This window comes from Lathyrus oleraceus, chromosome 4 (assembly GCF_024323335.1).
Source record: "Lathyrus oleraceus cultivar Zhongwan6 chromosome 4, CAAS_Psat_ZW6_1.0, whole genome shotgun sequence".
In the NCBI taxonomy this organism is placed as follows: Eukaryota; Viridiplantae; Streptophyta; class Magnoliopsida; order Fabales; family Fabaceae; genus Lathyrus; species Lathyrus oleraceus.
The window spans coordinates 214,805,769-214,828,131 of record NC_066582.1 but is presented as its reverse complement, the minus strand read 5'-3'; the positions used below and the strand labels follow the sequence as shown (position 1 = coordinate 214,828,131).

The window sequence follows — 22,363 nt, the reverse complement described above, 5'->3', positions numbered from 1 at the left end:
ATCATCATGCTCCAATATGTATCTGATGGGATTTCATGATGCCTTTGCACTCTAACTGACTGCAGATATATTTCGACTGGCAAAACTGCATCATGTCCGTAAGTCAACTTGAATGGGGTCGAATTCGTTGCCTCTTTGGGGGACGTTCGACAAGCCCACAAGGCTTGATCCAAAGTTTTATGCCAATTTCTAGGCTTTTTCCCCACATGCTTCTTAATCAAGTTTATCACTACCTTGTTGGCTGCTTCAACCTGCCCATTTGCTTGAGCGTAGTAAGGTGTCGAAGTAAGGAGCTTAAAACCTGTTTCTTGTGCAAACTTCTGCATGTTTTTACCAGTGAACACAGATCCTTGATCTGTTGTTATTGTCTCAGGTATCCCAAATCTGTAAATTATGTATTTTTGGATAAAGTCTATGACTGCTTCTTGATCCACATTCACCAATGGTATGGCTTCGGTCCATTTTGTGAAATAATCTATCCCAACCAAAATGTACCTTTGCCCTTTTGAGGAAGCTGGTCGAATCTCCCCGATCAAGTCCAACGCCCATCCTCTGAATGGCCAAGGTTTTATAATTGAGTGCAACTCACTTGCAGGGACATGAGGTATGCCTGCATGTACTTGACATTCCTGACAACCTTTTGCGAATTCGACACAATCTTTCAGCATTGTTGGCCAATACATCCCTTGTCGAAATAAAAGCCACTTCATTTTGTGACCTGCTTGGTGCGCGCCACACGCTCCACCGTGTACATTTGACAAGGCTATGTAGGCTTCATCCTCACTCAGGCATTTCAACAAAACTCCTTCTGCAGTCTTTTTGAACAATTCATTTCCCAAAAGTACGTAACTCAAAGCTCTGTATTTTACCTTTCTTTCTGCTTTCTGATTTGGGTCTTGTAGATAATCTTTGACAGGCTTTCTCCAGTCTGTTATTCCTGAATCATCTATGTTGAATATCTCGAAGTTTTCTTCGTCACCGTATCCTAATCTTATTGACTCTAGATCTGATGGGGATAACCTGGTGGATACGACTCTTCTTCTGACTTCGATGGCTTCTTCTAACTTTTCCTTCGACACCTTGTATCCGGACGCTAGTTGAGCAAGATCATTCGCTTCTTGATTCTCCAACCTGGGGATGTGTCTGAAGACGACATTGTCGAACGCCTTGAGGAGTCTATTGGCTATTACGAAGTACATGATCAAATTTTCTTTCACGCACTTATACTCTTTCGTCAACTGTTTTATTACCAGTTCGGAGTCACCCATTATTTCGACTCTTGTTGCCCCCAATTTCAACAAGATTTCAAGTCCGGCGATCAAAGCTTCGTATTCTGCTTCATTGTTTGAACACAGACTTTCAACTTTGTACTTGAATTTTGTTGGAATTTTTTCAGGAGAAATAATCAACATCCCAACGCCCGTTCCGTTTTTATGACTGGAACCGTCGAAGTACAGTTTCCAAGGTTCCAGTTCGACGTATTCTACGTCTTCGTTTATAGAGTGGTCTGCTATGAAATCAGCGACCACTTGTCCTTTCACTGCTTTTAAAGGCAGATATTTCAAGGAGTATTCTGTTAAAGCTAAAGCCCACTTTCCAATTCGACTATGTAAAATAGATTTAGATAACATATACTTTATTACGTCGAAATGGGAAGAAATATATACATCGACAGGTTTTATATAATGCTTTAGTTTAATACAAGAGAAATATACACACAGGCATAATTTTTCTATAATGCTATATCTAGTTTCGGCATCGTTCAGGACTCTACTGAGATAATAAATGGCCCTTTCGACGCCATTCTCATCTTCTTGACACAACATACTTCCTAATGTTTTGTCTGATGCCGAAATGTACAATCTCATATTTCTTTTTCTGCAAGGAGACATCAGGATTGGGGGATTAGCCAGGTACTCCTTGATTTTGTCGAAAGCCGCTTGCTGTTCTTGCCCCCATGCGAAGTCTTCTTTCTTTAGTCGAAGTAGAGGAGAGAAACCTTGTGTCTTCCCACTGAGGTTGGAGATGAATCTTTTGAGAAAGTTGATTTTCCCTAGCAGAGACTGCAACCCCTTTTTGGTTGATGGCGCTTTCGCTTCCATTATCGCCTTGGCTTTATTCTCGTTTATTTCGATCCCCTTCTTATGGACCACAAAGCCTAAGAAATCACCCGCCTGCACACCAAAAGCACATTTAAGTGGGTTCATTTTCAAACCAAACTTCCTCATCCTTTCAAAGGATTGTCGAAGATGATCTATATGATTTTTTCCTGAAACAGACTTAATCACGATGTCGTCAATATACACTTGCATGAAAGTTTCGATGAAATCATGAAAGATGGAATTCATGGCACGTTGGTAAGTCGCTCCAGCGTTCTTCAAACCAAAAGGCATTACTACCCATTCATACGTTCCTATGGCTCCAGGACAACGGAAAGCCGTTTTAGGAACGTCTTCTTCAGCGATAAAAATTTGGTTATAGCCAGAGTATCCGTCTAGCATACTTAAGTACTCATGGCCGGCTGCAGAATCTATGAGCATTTCTGCCACTGGCATAGGATATTCATCCTTTGGGGTAGCCGAGTTTAAGTCTCGAAAATCAATACATACCCTAAGTTTGCCATTTTTCTTAATTACTGGAACAATATTTGCAATCCATTCGACATACCTGGTTGTGCGGATGAACTTGCATCTTAGAAGTCTTTCGACCTCTTCTTTTATCTTCGACAGGATTTCTGGTGCGAAGCGTCTCGGAGTCTGCTTTACTGGCTTCTTCCCTTCCATTATTGGCAACTGCATTTCGACCAAATTTCTATCGAGACCAGGCATTTCGTCATAATCCCATGCGAAGCAATCTTTGAATTCTTTCAGCAACTGGACTATTTCGACCTTGAACTGGGGGTCCATTTTTGCACTTATGTACGTTGGTCTCTGTTCTGCCCCCACTCCTAAGTTTATTTCTTCTAGAGGATCCTGCGCCACCATCTTCTCGTTTGTTGACACTGGATCTTTTTCGAACCCCAGAGGTTCGTCGTCGTAAATGGCGTCAAGCTTTTGATGTTGCCATCCGCCCATTTGGTTGGTGACATGATCTTCCGCAACGTCTTCTTGAGGACATTGTTTGTTGGAGTTCTCTTGGTTGGCTTCGACAGCCATATTTTTTACTTCAGCCTCAAGGGCCTCTTTTAGTTTGTTTTCGGCTATGTAAGCCGTAATCTTTTCGATCGCTGATTGTTCACTCGTCATCGTCAAATTCACTACCCCATCCCGTCGGCGCTATATGAGTGGTTCCCCATATGTAAGTCTCGCCAATCACTTCTTTATCCCACTGGAATCCATGCGTTGGATGCAGGTACATGGAGCAATAGGCATTGTCTGTCGTCTTCAAGTCGAATTCTGCCGGGCTGCAGGGAGGTATATGAGCCAGGTTTTTGTCGAAGCTCTGGCTGGTGACAGTGTTTACTTCGGTCATGAAGTAGCTTTGGTCAGCCTCGATGTTTTCGACGATTCCATCTGGCCTCCATATGGCTATCCGTTGGTGCATTGAAGAGGGTACCGCTCCTACGCCGTGAATCCATTCCCTACCAAGCAGCAAGTTGTAGTTGGCTTTCGAAGCGATGACTATGAACATCGTAGGTCTTGTTATGGTTCCTACCGTTAAGTTCACTTGGATGACTCCCATAGTTGTTCCTATCTTCCCTTCATAATTCGACAGCACCATATTGTGGGGCTTCGCGTCCGAATCGTCTTTTCCAATCTTCTTCAGCATGTAGTGGGGCATCAAATTCACTGCCGCTCCCCCGTCCACCAGTATCTTATTCACGCCGACATTTTCCTACTTTCCTTTTATAAACAGAGGTTTCAAATGCGCTTTCATGGAGTCGTCTGGTCTTTCGAAAAAAGCGTTCTGCTCTTCGACGCATCCGTTGTTCATCACATAGTAGCAGACGGGCTTGTGTGCCATTGTTTCTTCCTCCATTTCGTCTCCTTCATCCTCAATTTCCATGACTCTATCGTAGTCTCTAGGGAGAACAGAGACAACGCTGCAAATCACGTTGAAGGATGCCTCTGAGTCAGAGTTAAAACTGTCGGTTACCTCATCATCTTCCTGCATCTTCTCTTTCGACGCCACTGATTCGACAACTCTGCTAGGATTGATCTGGAGGGGAGTCTCTTTCCTGCTCCTTGTCTGACGATTGTTGCTAGATTCCGCTTCGTTTGGACCATTCATGTTCCTTTTCGCCATCTCCGTTTCTGCCCTCTTTTGCCTTTGGAACCTCCTCCATTGGGACCTGGACATGGGATTTTTGCCTTTGTAATTCTCTGATGGGTATGGTCGTGGCTTGTGTTTTTCCATTTCCTTCTTGCCCTCCATCGACGCACCTCTCTGAACCTCGAACTTTCCCCATTTCTTCTGCCCCTGGGCGTCCCTAATGGGTTGAACCCATTTGTCGTCTGTGGCCTTGTCAGATGGTTTATAGGTGTTCTGGCGTCTCTCTCCGTGCCTCCATTGGTGGGGATTACTTCTCCTTGGGTCGTATCTTACTGTTCCCCAACTTTCTTTCCTTTTGGTCTTATCCACCGCTTCCAGGTTGGTTGCTGCCTTCCTGTCGAAGACTGCGCTGCAGCGTGGGCACAACATTACTTCGGTTTTCATCCTTTGGCATCTCTTGATGAATTCCATTAAGTTTTCCTCCTCTCTAGGGTACGCCAACCTTTGGTATTCTTTCTGACGGCGATTTTCGCCCTCTTCGACCTGGTCCTTCTGAGATATTTCTACCATATTTACCCCAACGTTTCGTTCGTCGGCGATGCTCAATTCGTTCATCTTCCTGATGAGCCTCTCTTCTTCGCCTTCGACGTCTTTTGGTGTCTGGTCGAACTCTTTCTCTGGGCAGCAGCACCAAGATATGGTCCTGGGACCATGTTTGCAACAGCATTTGTTCCAATTCCTTCTGGGATCTTCCATTGTCCTACGCAGAATCCCACTGATCACGGGCTTCGAAGGACCGTCAGCGGCTTCCGCTTTGATTTTTGTGACTTCTTTACTGAAAGGCCCCATAGTGTTGACACAGTTGGCGATATCACCATCCTTCGTTTCGTCAGAACCAAGGCCTTCAGCAGCCTTGTTTTCGATCGTAAGGTCTTCAGTAACCTTTTCCTTCATATTAGGGGAATGCTCAATTGCGTCGACTATTTCCTTATTGTCTTCTGAAGAAGCCTCCCCCCAACCACTTGGTTGGATTGTGTTGATGTCGATCTGAGAACTTGCCGGCGCGTTGTACTTCACAAGATAATCATATTTTCCACTTGGCTGTCCCAAGCGGTCCCAATTCTCCTCTTGTCGAAACTTCACATTCTCGACAGCATTGTCACCATCCTTCTTGTCGAAACCTTCAGTAGTTTCTATTTCTCTCTGGCTTGCAAGATCATCAGCAATCTCGACCATGTTGACATTTGCGTCGAAGCTTTCAGGGGCTTCCACCATTTCCAAATTGCCATCAGGAGCAACTTTGGCCTCCACCATGTTTACGACGGATGGTTCAGCGTAGTGGGCTTCGACTGCTTGCATAGGATTCGAGTCGATCTTCATTTGTTGTTTTGGTTTGTCACCAAACTTGAGCCTTCCATCACGGATTGCATTTTGCACGAGATCCCTGAAAAGGAAACAACGAGACGTCTTATGGCCCAGAAAATTATGGTATTTACAAAAACCTCTCTTTTTCTGTTGTTCCACAGGCGGTTCTTTAGCGCCTGGTGGTTTTATTAATTGACCATCTTTAACCAACAAATCGAAGATTTCGTCACATTTAGTAATGTCGAACGTATAAGTCCTTTTGGGGAACTTATCGTTGGCTTCGACTGGGTTTCCGTTCGACGGCGTTAGTACTTTACACAAATAAGGTGGGCCTTGTTTTAGTTCGGCTAGGTCGATTTCTTGTTCGTCGAAGCTACTTGGTCCGTCTTCGTCGAACTCATCATCTTGGCGAACCCCTACGTAGGCTACCCCTCTTTTTTATTCTTATTTGCCCTGAATTTTTCGTCCCTTAATCTTTCGACCTGTCTCACTCTATCCGCTAATTGTGCCATATCCCTCAGATACTGGGTATCTAGTTTCTTCCTTATGGAATAATCTAGTCCCCCTGCGGCCATTTCGACCAACTCATGTTCTGGCACTGGGGTGAAACATCTAGCCTTTAGCAACCTGAACCTATTTAAATAATCATCTATTGGTTCGGAGTGCTTTCTCTTGACACTGGCCAATTCTTTCAGGCTTATTTTCGTTTGTCCCATGTAGAATTGTTCATGGAACAGCCTTTCTAATTGGGTCCACGTGTATACTGAGTTTGCAGGCAAGGATGTAAACCAAGTAAACGCATTTTTTGTTAAGGAACTAGGGAAATATTTTATTTTCAAATTTTCGTTACGGGCTATCTCCCCTGCCTCGATCAGATAACGTGCCACATGTTCTATAGTGGACTCACTAGTGTCCTCTGAAAACTTTGTGAACTTAGGGACTTTCCACCTTGGTGGCAGTTCTTCTTGTAGAATGTACTCTGATAGTGGGGATGCGTAACTAGGCCTTTGTAAACCCATGTTCATCCCGTTTTGTGCCATTATCGTTTCGACCATGGCTGCCAAGTTGTTTTCGACAGGCGGATTATTATACCGTATCCGTTGTTGCAATACAGCATCCGCGTCCTGGCCTCTCTGGATTACTATCCTTCTAGGCTCTTGTGGAATGGGGATTTCGACACGAGGTTGTTCGACTACATCCTCTTGGTTTCTGACGTTCGTTTGAGGATTGTCTAACGGTATCTGGTTTATCGTAGGCTCTTCCTGGACCGCTACCGCTGGGTTATGAACCACTTGCTCTCTGTGTCGAGTTTGAGGGACTCCAAAGAAATCAGCAATGCGCGTCATTTGCGCTGCCAATACTTGGTTTGTTTGAGTGGTGTTCTGTATCAGTGGATTAAACACCGCTCCCATTTGTTGCGTCAACATTTGGACCATATCGTGATTACTCTCGTCCATCTGCTGTCTAATCACTTGCGCCGAATTATTTGTTATCGGCGGCACGTAAAGTGGTTGTTGATTCAATCTACTCACGTTTCCACCATATCCTGACCCTTGTAAGGGTGAAGACACGTTGGCCATCGAGTCTGAATATATTAACGGGGAGTTATGTAAATTTGCCATCATCGAAGTTGGCATTCCGAAGGGTTGTTCCCTACCAGGCGGAGGCATGGTGAAATTCGTTACAAAAGGCCTAGAAGTGTTTCCCACAGGGGGGGTGTCCCAATGGGCATTTGTTGTGCCCTGAAGGACGAACTAGGCGCGTTTTGTGACATCGAAACCGCTGGTATTGACCCTGCTGACGAAGGTACAGCCTCTGACACAGGGACCGAACCTATATTGCCTTCTGTCGAAGGGACAGGGTTAGATACTGGGATGGATTCGTTAGGATTATTTGGCTGGTTCGCCATTCTCCTTACTCTTGTTCTTTTAGGTAATTCTACTTCGGATACGGCTAATTTACCGCTTCTCAGTCTCATACAAATGAAGAACAGATTTTGACTATCGATTATCTAACTTTCTAAATTTTTGCACTGTCCCACTGGGCGTGCCAATTTGTTCGCTGTGAAATTTGGCGAACAACCTCTGGTTTACCAAAACGTGTAGAATTGGGTCACTTGCAGGATCAACCACACAAATCCTAGGACATGTGCAAATCTAGATGGTCTCGAAGATGTCTAAAATCACTTTCATATCTTTCATTTCTGTTCTCTAAGTGTTTTACGTCGAAATATGTTGATTAAGATGTTAAGTAGAGGTAAATTTAACAAGATAACGTAAATGGCATAAATTAACTGATGAAATGTAAAGTGTCGAAAAGTATAAAGTGCAGAAAGATAAATGACTGGAAAGCATAAAAGAGATTTGTAAAGACTTAAACTTTATAAAATAAACTTTGAAGGGATTGGTGTTTGTTTACACATACATTTTCCAAATATGACTCTTTTCTCTCACACGGGTACTTTGAGTGTTTTCAGGAATTTTGTATATAGTAATTCTTCACACCTTTTTTAGATAATAACTACCCTATATATACACAAATAACATAACTGTCATTAACGACTAAATCCTAAAACTATGACACATGGCTCTCCTCCTTTCGCCAGATGCTTCCACGCGTCTTCTGCCAAACGTCACAACCTTTTAAATTCAAATTTACTTTTAAGTCGAAGTGACGTCTTCCTTCAGGCTTTTGTCGAATTATCAACATACTGCAATGTCTTCCGTGTCTTGTCGAAAGTGCTTTTCCTAGGTGCAAACATCTTTGTCGAAATGACGAAACCTCCTTCTGGTCGAAGTGTCGAACCATACTAATCAAATCGTTTCAACCCATGTCATCATTTGTCGAAAACATCATTTCTTACACCAAATCTCATGGCGTCGAAAACGCACGTATACAACTTCTGTTGACTTTTGTGGGCCTCAGATGATTTGCACATGGACTGATGAGTTCTGACCCTTCAGCACTTGGCCAAACCACTTCAAAATGATCCTTAGGTCATGTGAACTCATGGGAATCACCCTAGGGCTTTTATCTCATGGAAAATGCTCTTGTTGCTTTGCACAGTTGAATCTCCTAACCAGTCTTGCCTGATGCAATGCAATGGACTATGCAATGACAATGCAATGTTAATGACCTAAAATGAGATATATATACAAATGGGAGGTGCAAATTTGAGGTAATACAAAAGTACCCTTGTTTTTTCTCCTCAGTAGAGTCCCTAGTGGATCTATTCCCTAGAAAGTATATCCTTGATATGTTCACCCTCACCGGTGACAAATATCTTTCTCTCCCCTGCCTGATTTTATCCTTGATATGTTCATCCTAACCGATGACGGATACTCTCACCTTTGGTATTCTACCCAGTAAAAAGGTAGTTGTAATCCCTACTCTTGTTCCTCAGAGAGTTAATCCTTGATATGTTCATCCTAACCGATGACGGGTTTCCTTCTCTTTGCGGTCTTCTACCCAATAATTGGTAGTTGTAAATCCTGCTTTTTGTCCCCTTCGCAGAGTTAATCCTTGATATGTTCATCCTAACCGGTGACGGGTTATCTCTTTGGTGGTATTCTATCCAGTAACCGATAGATGTAATTCCTATTTTCTCCCCTCTCAGTGAGTCTATCCTTGATATGTTCATCTTAACCGGTGACAGATTTTCTCTTTGATGGTCTTCTATCCAGCATTCGATAGATGTAATTCCTACTTTTTGTTCAGTTGGTTTATCCTTGATATGTTCATCTTAATCGATGACAGATATCCTCCTTGACACTTCCCAGGCAAGTCTATCCTTGATATGTTCATCTTAACCGATAACGGATTTTCTTCCCTGTCGAGTTTATCCTTGATATGTTCATCCTAACCGATGACGAATACTCTCACCCTTGGTCTTCTTCCCAGTAACTAGTAGTTGTAAATCCTATTTTCCGCAGTTCTCCCTAGCAAGGCTATTCTTACCCAGTAACCGGTAATGAATACTCACTCCTGGCTTTTCCCAGCGAGTCATCCTTGATATGTTCATCCTAATCGATGGCGGATGTTCTCTCTATCAGATCTTTGTTATCTCCTTACCCAGTAACAGGTAGTAGATAATAGATTTCTGCTCCTCTTGTGTTGAAGTTTATTTCTTCCCCGGTTGAGTTGAGCGCATATTTCCTTAGTGAAATTATTTTTCCTGCATGATTCAAATACTTCAGTTCTATCCTGACTTACTCGTATCCTCTGCAGATTTTGTTATTTCCCTAGCTGAGTCTTTCCATGTTTGTATGGAATTCCTCGAGTCCCCCATTAGTTTTAAGTCGTAGCCTGGCCTACGCATAACTCCTTTATCCCCCAGAGTCTCTGTCTACCCAGTGAGTTTTCCTAACGGAATGTGTTATACTCCTGTGGACTTTCGATCTCTCTGATTTCTTTTCCTTTGTGGCAATATTTCCCCACAAAGAATTTACTTTTACATTCATACCATATGCATCATGAAGTCTCTTAGGGACCAAAATTTGTTTCTATGTGTTGTTATTTAAGCCCATTCTACTGAGTCGACATGAAGATTTTAAACTTCGCCTCCTCAGTTAGAATGTCCTTAAATAGGGGCAACTGTAAGACCCCAATTTTGACCCTAAGATCCCTCATGCAATTTCATCATAAGCATTGATATTGGGATCATACATTGACATCCTCCTTACCCCTCATTCATTGGGTTTGTTTTGGGAGAGATCACCAAGCACTTTGGGATTGTATCATACTTGTATATTATCATTTTACTAACCCAAATACCAAAAATATGTCTTTGCATTTGCCTAACTCTTTTGTAGGTAGGGCATGATCACCATTGATCTATCAAGTTCATATTTAGGGTTTGAGACCCTCATGGCAAAGAGCACAACCTTGAATTGATCCAAGAATGGTTATGAGCATCATATATGAGTTCCATTGATTCCTACGTGTTATATTGATCAAGTTTGCTTCAAGAGTTTGAGGGTGATTTGCCTTGGAAACCCTAGTTTGACTGGGTATCTTAAGTAACTTCTCCAACAAGCTATCTCACCAATTGATCAAATTTCTCAAGGGACACTTAAACATTCATCATCTTATGCATATATGATCTACCATGAGCCAAGAAAGTCCAAAGAATTGAAGGTTAGCAAGTTGGTTGATGGTGGTTGGCCAGATGAATTCATCTGATCAAAATTGGGTCTCCCTAGACCATATCTCCTATAATTTTCACCATATGAAAATGACTCCAAGAGAAAAGTTAATCTAAATGACATTCCAAACAACTTTCATGTTGATACCTAGAGCTAGTTTTGCTTGGAAAATCATTTTCTATGTTGAAACATTATAGGTCATTTTGTTTAAACCCTAATTTGAAAGTCAACTTCCCAAGGCCATAAATTGCTCAATTTTTATGAGATGAAAGATTTCCAAGTTGCAAAATCAAATTCAAGATTTATAATTCAACTTTTATGTTTGGAGTGAGAGCTAATTCAACTTTTATGAGCATGTGATATGAAGTTACATTATAGGTCACTTTTGACCTATACCATTGAACAAGTGATTTTTCCAAACTTCAAAAATGCATAACTTTAACATTCCAAATCCAAATGACATGAAATTGGTGACCATTTTGAAGATCTTTGAAATAGGTACAACTTTGATGAAGACACGTTTCTCATTTGAAGCTCACATAAAAAGTAAAACAAGGTGGAATATTGAGATATATGGCTTGACACTTAGAAAAAATTTCAACATGTTGAAATTTCCAAACTTCCACCTCAAAATTCTCAATGTTCCAAGCTCCAAAGGAAAAAGTGTTGAACATAAAACTTGTTCCCCTTGACCCAAGCTTTCCAAAGAATCCAAGTTCACGCATTTTGGATGAGGTTTGCTAGATCTGCGCATGGCTTTAACAGAGCTGCATCTTTGGCAAGAATCAGACTTCAAAACTTCAGTTCACTTTGCCTTGCCAATGAAGATTCCATTCAGACTTCATTTGGATTGATTTTGGACCTTTTTGCATTGCATCATGGGCCTGCACTCGTGCCATTAACATTGCTAAATTTGGAAAAAATTTGAAGTGTGCAAATATCATTCATTCATGCTATAAATACATGCTCTCTGTGCTCATTTGAATGACACCTTACGCGCCAGATTTTCCCCTCGTTGAAACCCTCTCATTCCAAAGGAAAACCTGATAAATTTCTATTTGAAATTTGAGTTTGAATCTCAACTGTTGGATATTCAAAAACTCCAGGATCCAAAGCCTTGCAACCTCACCAATCACTTTCTACTAGCTTCTCAAGTGTGATCAGATCGTGTTTGGAGCAAGCAACATCAAGAACTGCATAGCATTGAAGGTAATTTTCAGAAAACTTCATCTCTTCGATTCTCTCTCAATTTCACTCAGTTATCTTGGATCTTTGATTGTCTAAAGTCCTACCAATGTAGGAAAGAATATTGAGTTGCTGAGAGGTCAAATCCAAGTAACTCAGTTGACACACCTCAAAATTCAACTCCTCATATCTTTCTATATATGTGGAGTTAGTTAAATTGAGGTCAGATTCGTGCTCTACGCCATTTTTACTTTCAGATCATGTCCTCCTTTTTTATTTTGGTGATGGTTGAAGGTGGACCAGTCCGGTGAGGTCCACCGGAGAAGAAGACCGGAGCTACAACTCCGGTCGTGTGTTGGCACATCTCCAACCATATGATCCATTTAAAATGATCTAATCTCGCGCGTTGGTTTTGATTACCATTCCTGTGGCGCATTGACTCAAGTCCACGATGGAAAGCGCGTTGAGGACCACTTGATCTGCCCCCTCAATTAATGAGGGAGATCAAGTGGTCCACGTTTTTTTTATTTTCATTAATTCATATTAATTTTAATATTGATCCAAAAAATATGAGAGTTTCACCAAAAAATTTCAAATAATTTCCTCTTTCATATTCTGAATTAAAATTAATTTTTGGATCATTATTAATATTTTTCATGATTTAATTGATTTTGCATTTGTTTTTAATTGTTTAAAAATACTTTTAAGTCTTTAAAAATTCTGAAATTTTTTCTCCAAGGTCCTTTGACCTTGTTTGACCTATGATAAATCTGATGGCCATTTCTTTGGTGTTTTGATGAGGTTTTAGGAATTTGACAAACCACATTTAATTTAAATGCCTTATTTTAGTATTTTTAATTTGAATAAATGCCAAATAATTTTGTTGACCAATTGTGATGACTTGTTTGTGTTTGACTCTTGTTGTTGGGCCTTGGTCAAGGTTGATTTGACTTTGTCAAGTTAATATCATTTGATTTAGGGGATTGATGGAATGTACATTCCATCTCCCAAAATGAATGGATGATATTAATTTGGTAAAAGTCCTCATTTGATCAACTTATTGAGAAACCAAGTGCTTGCAATTTGAAACTTCATCTGACACATCATTCAAGATCCCTCTGAGTTCATCTGTAACATGATCATTGTGAAGTTGTTATTTTGAACCTGTGACTTGTGGAATTCATCTGCTACATGGGTTAATCTTGAAGAAGATCATTGAATGGCTAAAGCTTGGATGTGGCTATTTTTATTTGATGCCTTTGCTCTTCAGGATAATATAATTGTGCATTTGTGTGTTGCTTGATTTAAATGTCCAAGGGAATTCTGGGTTTCTATTGACATTCTTGTCTATTGGATTGCTACCCATTTGGTCAGATCTTTTCAACTCTTAACTTTTAATTTTGTGCATAGGATTAGTCTCTTCATCTTCTCCCCATTTCTTTAATTTCAAAATATCTCCCTCCCTTTTCAAAATCTTCTTTGATTGAACTTATTTTGTTCTAAACCTTGACCACTTTGCAAAAAGGTAGAAGCTTTGGCCTTATGCCATTGCATTTTCAAACTTATTTTCTTAAATCAAACTTGTAAATAAACTTAACTATACTTGACTTAAACTTTCAAAAATCCAAAAAGAATTAACTCATTCTAACCATTTTTAGGCCTTTGAGCCTTTCAAACTTAATTTTGTTAAAAACAATGCATCCACTTTGAAATTTGTATCACGAACTACGAGGTTTTGATCCCTCATTTTTATGTTGGTACGTAGGCATAAGTCTGAAGGACTTGTCAAACACAAAAATATAATTAATGAATTCTTTTCTCATCCCCCCATTATATTTGTTTGTAAACATCATTTTGTACCAAATACATATGCACACAAAAAGGGCTCCCTAGGAGTACCTAGGACACTTTGGGTGCTAACACCTTCCCTCTGTGTAACCAACCCTCTTACCTGTAATCTCTGATATTTTATTAGTTTTGATTTGAAAATTTCTTACTTTTTGGGTTTTGTTCGTACTTTTTCCCTTTTCCCTTGGAAACAATAAAAGCGCGGTGGCGACTCTTATTATTTGATGTCTAGATTATCCATAGCTTGATGATCATGAATTTATCGCTACAGAAATTAAGTGGCGACTCTGCTGGGGAGTAGTCTCCAATGGGTTTAGCCTACTTTTTGTGTGTATATATTTGTATATATGTGATGTTTGTATATATGTATGTGTGATATAATCTGCTTGTTGTGCTTTGTGATCTCTGAGTGGTGAGATAAGTTCTAACCCGAACTTGAGTGCAATTAAGATAGGAGGATGGTATAGTCATGTTCGACTTGTGTGGAGTAGTCCTTAACAAGTTGGTTTGAGATCCATCTGCTCAGTGGAGACTCTTTTGGATTTGGAAATGTCACATAAGTATTTATGGTTAGGCATTACTATCTCTAATTTGGGTTTGAGAAGCTGAGGACCGTAGAACATTTATTCCCTTTTGATCTATTTAGGACGTAGTGCGGAAACTGTTCAAGTGTAGACTTGATAATAGTTGTTACGCGATACTACACTCTGACGAGTTTCTCTTGAGAATATTATGGGTCGATGAGTCAGTCATCTTAACCTGTAATATCCGATAGATGGAATTAAGACTCTGGGAACTTTTTAGAACATGATCTACAAGTTTTTGTCCTTGGTTCATTCCTTTGGGATGGTTCTTACCCAGACTCCATGCTCGTGACTTGCAACAAACCCTTGATTCTTGGTTGATCCAATCAAGTCTTGTCAATATCAATGGAACTTGGATGTTGATTAGGTGTAAACCATAATCCACCAAAATGGATGATTGATCTTGACAATGACTTGATTCATCCCTTGGCCTTTGTTTGCCTTGTGTGTGATCCCTTATTTGTGATTGTTGCATTCATGCACATCATAAAATTCATCACAGTAAAATTTCAAGGAACTAAGATATTATTTGCAAATATTTTCAGACCATGGATTATGGACGAAGGAACACTAAGAAGTACAGTTTCAGATGTCCCGACTTGAAAGAGTTAAGGAAGCTAGCATCTTTTGTATTAGATCCCTTGGACTTCAAACAACGCCATGGGAAGCTTTTCTCCATCTTATCTGCCGATGTGGTTGAAGGACGTTTGAGTGTATTAGTGCAGTTCTATGATCCTCTCTACCGTTGTTTCACTTTCCCAGATTATCAGCTTATGCCTACATTGGATGAGTATTCTCATCCTTTTGGGGATACATGTTTCTAGTAGAGTGCCTTTTAGTGGTTTGGAGGAGATTCCCCGATCTAGTGTTATTGTTGAAGCTCTTCACTTGAAGAAGTCTGAGATATAGGCTCATTGGGTGAAGAAAGGAGGATTGTTTGGGTTGCCATCTGATTTCCTCATCAAGGAAGCTACTACTTTTGCTCAAGCTGGTAGTGTGGATGCTTTTGAAGCTATCTTTGTGTTGCTCATTTATGGAATAGCTTTGTTCCCTAACATTGACGGTTTTGTTGATGTTAACACCATTAGGCTTTTCTTGATTGGGAATCTTGTGCCTACTTTGTTGGGTGACACATATTTCTATTTTCATCTAAGGAATTCTAAGGGTGGTGGAACTATCGTTTGTTGCATTCCTCTTCTGTACAAGTGGTTTATTTCGCACTTGCCTCAGACACCTGCTTTTGTGGAGAACAAACAATCTCTAAGGTGGTCTCAGAGACTTATGTCTCTCACTAATGATGATTTGGCATGATCCGTCTTTAAGCAGTTTGGAGATTATTGATAGTTGTGGTGAATTCTCTAATGTGCCTCTCATTGGTACACAAGGAGGAATTAACTACATCCTTGCTTTGGCTCGTCGTCAATTTGGGTTCCCCTTGAGAGACAAACCTAATAACACTTTGTTAGAAGGTCTTTTCTATCAAGAGGGTAAAGATCCCCAATATTTGAAGCAGAAGATTGTGCATGCTTGGCATAATGTGCAGAGGAAAGGAAGATCCGAGCTTGGTCCGCGCAATTGTGTAAATAAACTTAACTATACTTGACTTAAACTTTCGAAAAGCCAAAAAGAACTAACTCATTCAAACCATTTTTGGGCCTTTGTGCCTTTCCAACTTAATTGTGTTAAAAGCAATGCATCCACTTTGAAATTTGTATCACGAACTACGAGGTTTTGGTCCCTCATTTTTATGTTGGTACGTAGGCACAGGTCCGAAGGACTTGTCAAACACAAAAATATAATTAATGAATTCTTTTCTCATCCCCCCATTCTATTTATTTGTAAACATCATTTTGTACCAAATACATATCCACACAAAAAGGGCTCCCTATGAGTACCTAAGACACTTTGGGTGCTAAAACCTTCCCTCTGTGTAATCAACCCCCTTACCTGTAATCTCTGACATTTTATTAGTTTTGATTTGAAAACTTCTTACTTTTTGGGTTTTGTTCATACTTTTTCCCTTTTCCCTTGGAAACAATAAAAGTGCGGTGGCGACTCTTGTTATTTGATGTCTAGCTTATCCATAGCTTGATGATCATGAATTTACCGCTACACCAGTCACTTGAAAATTCGATACCATGTTATTAAGGTTAAATCACAAGAAACAAAAAGGTGAGAGAAAGTCTTAATCGAACACTCGCATGATGGACTATGAAAGCCTACTAGGGTTAGATAACACCCCTCTTCTAAATATGTTTACTTTAGAAGGGAATCTATCCTCCAATAATTTTCTGGGGAATACCAATATCTTATACGAAGCCTAATTACTCCAAATAGGAGAAATAATATGAGCCTAGACCGAAAATGAGGTCGTAGAGGAAGCCAAACTCGCTCTGTGGACGAGATAAGCATATCCCACATAGAAAGTACTATCTTTAGAGTCCTTCTAAATCCACTTATCTCTATCTAGAATAAGGTTAACATCTTTTTAGGAAGCCATACAACTCATCAAAAATGATTTCCTATTTATCTTATTACCCCTTCAAATTTTAAAATTTTGTCAAAATGTGTGAGTAAGTCATATTTTGGTGTATTCAACGATCCCTATTTATTTTGTTACACCCTCAAATTTTAATGATAGGTCGTCTTAAAAAATAATCACACTAAATTACAAATAGTTTTATGATAACAATTCATTTGTAACGTTATATACAAGTATTTATTTATTATTTAATTTATTTTTTATATTATTAATAAAAGTTATTTTTTCAATATATAATAAATTATTTTTTAGTATCCGTAAAAATCATATGGTAAAAGACGGATGAAGTAATATATTATTGCAGCTATTTTTTATTATTATTTTCTATGGACAAATATTGTACTACAAATGGACAAATGTAGTTTTAATAACAGCAACCCAACAACCCAACAACGATCCGTATTTATTTGTCACGTACTTAATAATTGAAAAACATGTTCACATATTTTAAGGAGTAAGATAACATTTAAAATTAACTTTTTTAGTATAATATTAACATTTTAGTTATGACCCATTTAAAAATGATTCTATCACATGTTGTCAGTTCTATTCCTCTTTATTTATTTTAAAATATAAAAAATCAAGTATATAAAAAATAAATGAGCGATATGTAGTTAGTTTATAAATATAAATATTTATAATTTTTTTCTTTCCATCGATGGACAAAATGGTATTTGGTATGTCTGATAATACCAAATTACACCACAATTTTGATTCGTTTTATCTATGTTTTGTTATCGTTTTATCTCTATTTTCAATATTATATGAGTGTTTTGTCTATCTTTCAGATATTTAATTATATTGAGATCATATGCGAAGAAAAAAAAATTTCGATACAAAATAATAAAAAAATAAAAAAATTCAAATAGGATTTAAACATAAAATAGATTATAATAATAGTAAAATATAGATTATAATAATAGTAAAATGTAAGGGACATTTTCGATATTTAATATATTTGTAAATTATCATAACATTTATATTTAGATCTATTATTTAAATTTATGCACATGTTAAAATATCCTTTATACCATAATCAGTGGAATATATATTTCTCCCTCCTTTTCTTTTGTTAATTTAATGAATTTAAAATTATTATTTGTTGTATCGATGTAAGCACGGACCATAATCACTCGAATATATATATTGTGGCAAGGGCTGTAGTTTCTTGAACACAATAGCATTAAAGTAAAACTAGTTTGAAAGAAAGACAAAAGAAACAAGAATGGAACTACACATGAATGGGAGCGATGAAGAAGTAAGCTATGCAAACAACTCCTCACTTCAGGTATATTTATAAATAATGCAACTATATAACTATTATACAAAAATATCCATATCAAGTTTGTAAATATGCAGCGAAAGGTGATTTCTTTGACAAAAGCTCTGAGAGATGAAGCCATAACAAGTTTGTACTGCAACACACTGCCCAAAAGCTTGGCCATTGCTGACTTAGGTTGTTCTTCTGGACCAAACACTTTGTTAGTCATCTCACAAACTATCAAGGTTGTGGAAAATCTTTGTCGAAAATTTAATCAGAAATCTCCTGAATATAAAGTCTATCTTAATGATTTACCCGGAAACGACTTCAACAGTGTATTTAAGTCCCTTGACACCTTTAAGGAAAAACTAGTCGATGAATTGGAAACTAAAATGGGTTCTTGCTACTTCTCTGGGATTCCTGGTTCATTTTATGGCAGGATTTTCGCAGATAAAAGTATGGATTTTGTTCATTCCTCTTCCTGTCTTCATTGGCTATCAAAGGTTTGTCTATAATCATTATCTCTTTTCTTATTCTTTTTGTATTCTATATTGATTTAATTGAAAAATGTTTAGGTTCCAGAGGGTGTTGACAACAACAACAAGGGTAATATTTATTTGTCAACTACAAGCCCTTCAAATGTCCTCGAGGCTTACTACAAGCAATTTCAAAAAGATTTTTCTCTTTTTCTCGAGTGTCGCGCACAAGAAATAGTTGAAGGTGGTCGCATGATTCTTACATTTGTAGGAAGAAAAAATGATGATCCATCAAACAAAGACTGTTGTCAAGTTTGGGATCTCATGACAATTGCTCTCAAGGACATGGTCTTGCAGGTATGTATTGTTTTTTTCTGTAAGTAGACGAAATGGAATAACTGTTAAAAACTCACACAAAAACGTGAGTATCAGTGTTCAAACTTTGATGATAATTTTCATCTTAGTAATATTGATTTTTGTCGGTTGAGATAAGATTTATAGACATATTCAATTATGTTGCAGGGAATCATTGACGAAGAGAAACTCGATACTTTCAACATCCCAAACTACTTTCCTTCTCCATCTGAAGTGAATTTTGAAGTTCTCGAGGAAGGATCATTTGCAATCGATAAACTAGAGATTTCTGAAGTGAATTGGAATGGTCGTGATAGTTGGGAAGCTTTGGACATTGGATCTGAAATGTCGAAATCGTTCAAAGACGAAGGATACAATATGGCACAATGCATTAGGGCTGGGACTGAACCTTTGCTAGTTTGTCACTTTGGTGATAGTGTCATTGAAGAGATTTTTGAACGCTATAAAAATATTTTAACTGATCGAATGTCCAAAGAGAGAACTAAGTTCATCTATCATACTTTATCGTTGACTAGAAAACAATGAGAAGAAAAACAATTTGGTTGAAGATTTTGTATTTTGAGTTCAAAATAAAATTCAAAAGTCTTGGTGTTGGTGTTGGTTAATTTGCATCATTTTACTAGCTAGTGATTAGTCAGTAAATGTTAATTAAAAATAAAAATTTAGAAGTATTTTGTTAATTAAATTATTGTGTTAATTTTAAAATGGTCTTTTGTTACTAAATTGTATTTTCTTGTCTTATTTTATATTTGTTTATGTTTTTGAGAATAAAGTTTATGTCCCCTCATCTGTCTTTTTTGTCCCTTATGAACATTATATTATTATAACGATTAAAAACCTAAAAATACTAGTGTAAAAGAAAAGTATAAAGATCGATATATTAATTGCCATGAATATTACTTTTCTTTAACATTCTCTCTGACCGTGGTTCCGCCCCTAACTAAACACCATAACTGATATAAACAAAAGAGGAAAAGAGGTTAATTAAAAACAAAGGAACAGGCTAGGAAACATTCAAGCGACCTGTTAGAACAGGCTCTAATTTGTCATTTATCAACAGCAAAAATCTATTGGTAAAAGTACATAAACAATTGTAAAAACAATCAAATTATGCCGATGGATATTTACTTCCGTCAACTATAATTTCCTATAACATTGGCAAAATGTCATCCCAATATCTTATACTAATGACAATGCGTTTGAAGAAAATTTCAAGATTATAGCAACGATTAATTACACGATTTAACAACTTTACCCATCATATATGTTCGTTTAACAAGATAAAATTAGTTGTTGATATATGTCTCTCATATTTACAAATATTTCTTTTTTATAATTAATATTTTTTAATAATCAAATTTTGACAAATCCACCGCACCAAATTTAAAACAACATAAAAAGAAAACTTCAATTATATTATCAAAATAGCAAGTATTAGTTGTTGGTATATGTCTCTCATATTTACAAATATTTCTTTTCTATAATTAATATTTTTTAATAATCAAACTTTAACAAATCCACCGCACCAAATTTAAAAAAACATAAAAAGAAAACTTCAATTATATTATCAAAATAGCAAGTATTAGTTGTTGGTATATGTCTCTCATATTTACAAATATTTCTTTTCTATAATTAATATTTCTTAATAATCAAATTTTGACAAATCTACCGCACCAAATTTAAAACAACATAAAAAGAAAACTTCAATTATATTATCAAAATAGAAAGTCTTACAACATCAAAATAACAAAGCAATGTAAATTATATAATAACAGTAATCAAAATAAATGTTACGACAAAAAAAATATTCTAATCTTCCTGTCTTCCATCATCATCGGTGCATGTATTTCGAGAATTTTTCTGATTTAGGGTACGGTTCGCACATGGTTTTCGCGCGAATAATCTCTAGCCTCCTATTGAGGTTTACTTGCGGGGTCGACTACAAAATCCTAGACTAAGTATTAAGTATATGGGGTGTTTTGTTGGAATGTTTGGATTAAGAAAAGATAGGCAGAAATTAACTATAAAAGGGTGTAGTTAGAATAAATTGTTAAGAGTCCCACATCGGACAATATATGGGCTGAAAATGTGTTTATAAATGGAGACAGTCCTCACTCTACCAACCGATTTTGTAAGGTTGAGTTAAGTTCAATCACACATTCTTAACATGGTATCAGAGCCTCGTCTAAGATCCGGTGGACCACCTACTATGGTTTCCGCTATCGGGTCACCCACCATTTATTTCCACGCTCCAGATGTCCAGTCCCGGATGTGAGGGGGTGTGTTAAGAGTCCCTCACTCTACCGGATGAATTGGGTTCGGGGATCCTCCTATAATTTTAGGGTTAGTGTGTCCTTGAGATGTTTGTTTTATTAATTATTATTGGTTAATTATTTATCTATTTATTGAAAATTATTTTATTATTTAAAAGAAAATTGATTAATTGAGAAAGGAAAACTTAAAAATGTTTTTGATTATTGTACTCGCTCTATGCCTACGTACCTCCAATTGAAGGATCAGAGTCTCGTAGTTCTGGTAGAAAAAAGTTGTTTGTTGATTGTTTTTATCCCTTGAAAATTCTCACGCATCGGGGGCGGAGAAGTGATTGATTTTAAGAAAATGCCTCAATACACTATGGTATAAGACTTATAGTTCGAAGTGTGTTGAATTTGATTTTATCCCTTGATTATTTGTAAAGATAATATTTAATTTATTTAAGAAAATAAATTAGTGATTATACTGAAATATTAGAGTCCTTTATCTCGATTTTATCCCCAATTTAACCCTTGAAAACCTTAGAATTTTATCCCATATTTTATCTCATGTCCTTGTCCCATTTGATTTGAAAATATAATTTAATTTAATTAATAAAATTAAATAAAATGTAATAAGATATATTCCTTATTCCAATTTTATCCCTAATTTACATCCCTTACAACTCTAGACATTATCCCTAAATTTTATCCCATAATTATCCTTGAATTACCTCATGGTTGTTTCATGAATTAACCTTAATTTCTTAATTAATTATCCTTTAATTAATTATATACTATTTATTATTTAAATGATTAAATAACAAATAAATATAAGTTATTAATTAAAAACCTAATTATTAATTTGATTGACTTAATTTAATTTGAAATAGAATATACTTTTTAAGTTGAAATAGTTAAATGGTTTAATTTTATTGGAAATAGTTTATATATTTTTCTTTGTGACAGTTTTTTTTATGTATAATGATAACAAAACTATTATTTAAATAAAATAAATAAATTGAGAACTAAGTGAAAATTTTAAATAAAACTAAATTAATAGATCAAGACAACAAAATTTCATGGAGTTATTGACATATTATTACACTCACGAAAAAG

General features: G+C 37.3%; 1 protein-coding gene across 2 annotated transcripts; it reads left to right on the top strand.

Moving 5' to 3' along the window:
* The first annotated feature begins 17,985 nt into the window (after nt 1-17,985).
* LOC127074608 (salicylate carboxymethyltransferase) lies at nt 17,986-19,597 on the top strand. 2 transcript variants are annotated; one of them, XM_051015941.1, is made up of 4 exons: nt 17,986-18,138; nt 18,240-18,644; nt 18,717-18,974; nt 19,140-19,597. In XM_051015941.1, exons 1-4 carry the CDS (start codon nt 18,106-18,108, stop codon nt 19,515-19,517), a joined length of 1,074 nt encoding a protein of 357 aa, XP_050871898.1. In that variant the 5' UTR covers nt 17,986-18,105; the 3' UTR covers nt 19,518-19,597. The 2 variants fall into 2 exon arrangements, with proteins under 2 accessions (XP_050871898.1, XP_050871897.1); XM_051015940.1 differs by having other exon boundaries at nt 18,003-18,168.
* Nucleotides 19,598-22,363: the final 2,766 nt, after the last annotated feature.

What these genes read in the sequence shown, in the direction of transcription:
- LOC127074608 (XM_051015940.1), top strand. Translation starts at nt 18,106, where the DNA reads ATGGAACTACACATGAATGGGAGCGATGAAGAAGTAAGCTATGCAAAC. An exon ending in CAAACAACTCCTCACTTCAG is followed by an intron (nt 18,169 to 18,239) that starts GTATATTTATAA and finishes GTAAATATGCAG; the next exon opens with CGAAAGGTGATTTCTTTGAC. An exon ending in TCAAGGACATGGTCTTGCAG is followed by an intron (nt 18,975 to 19,139) that starts GTATGTATTGTT and finishes ATTATGTTGCAG; the next exon opens with GGAATCATTGACGAAGAGAA.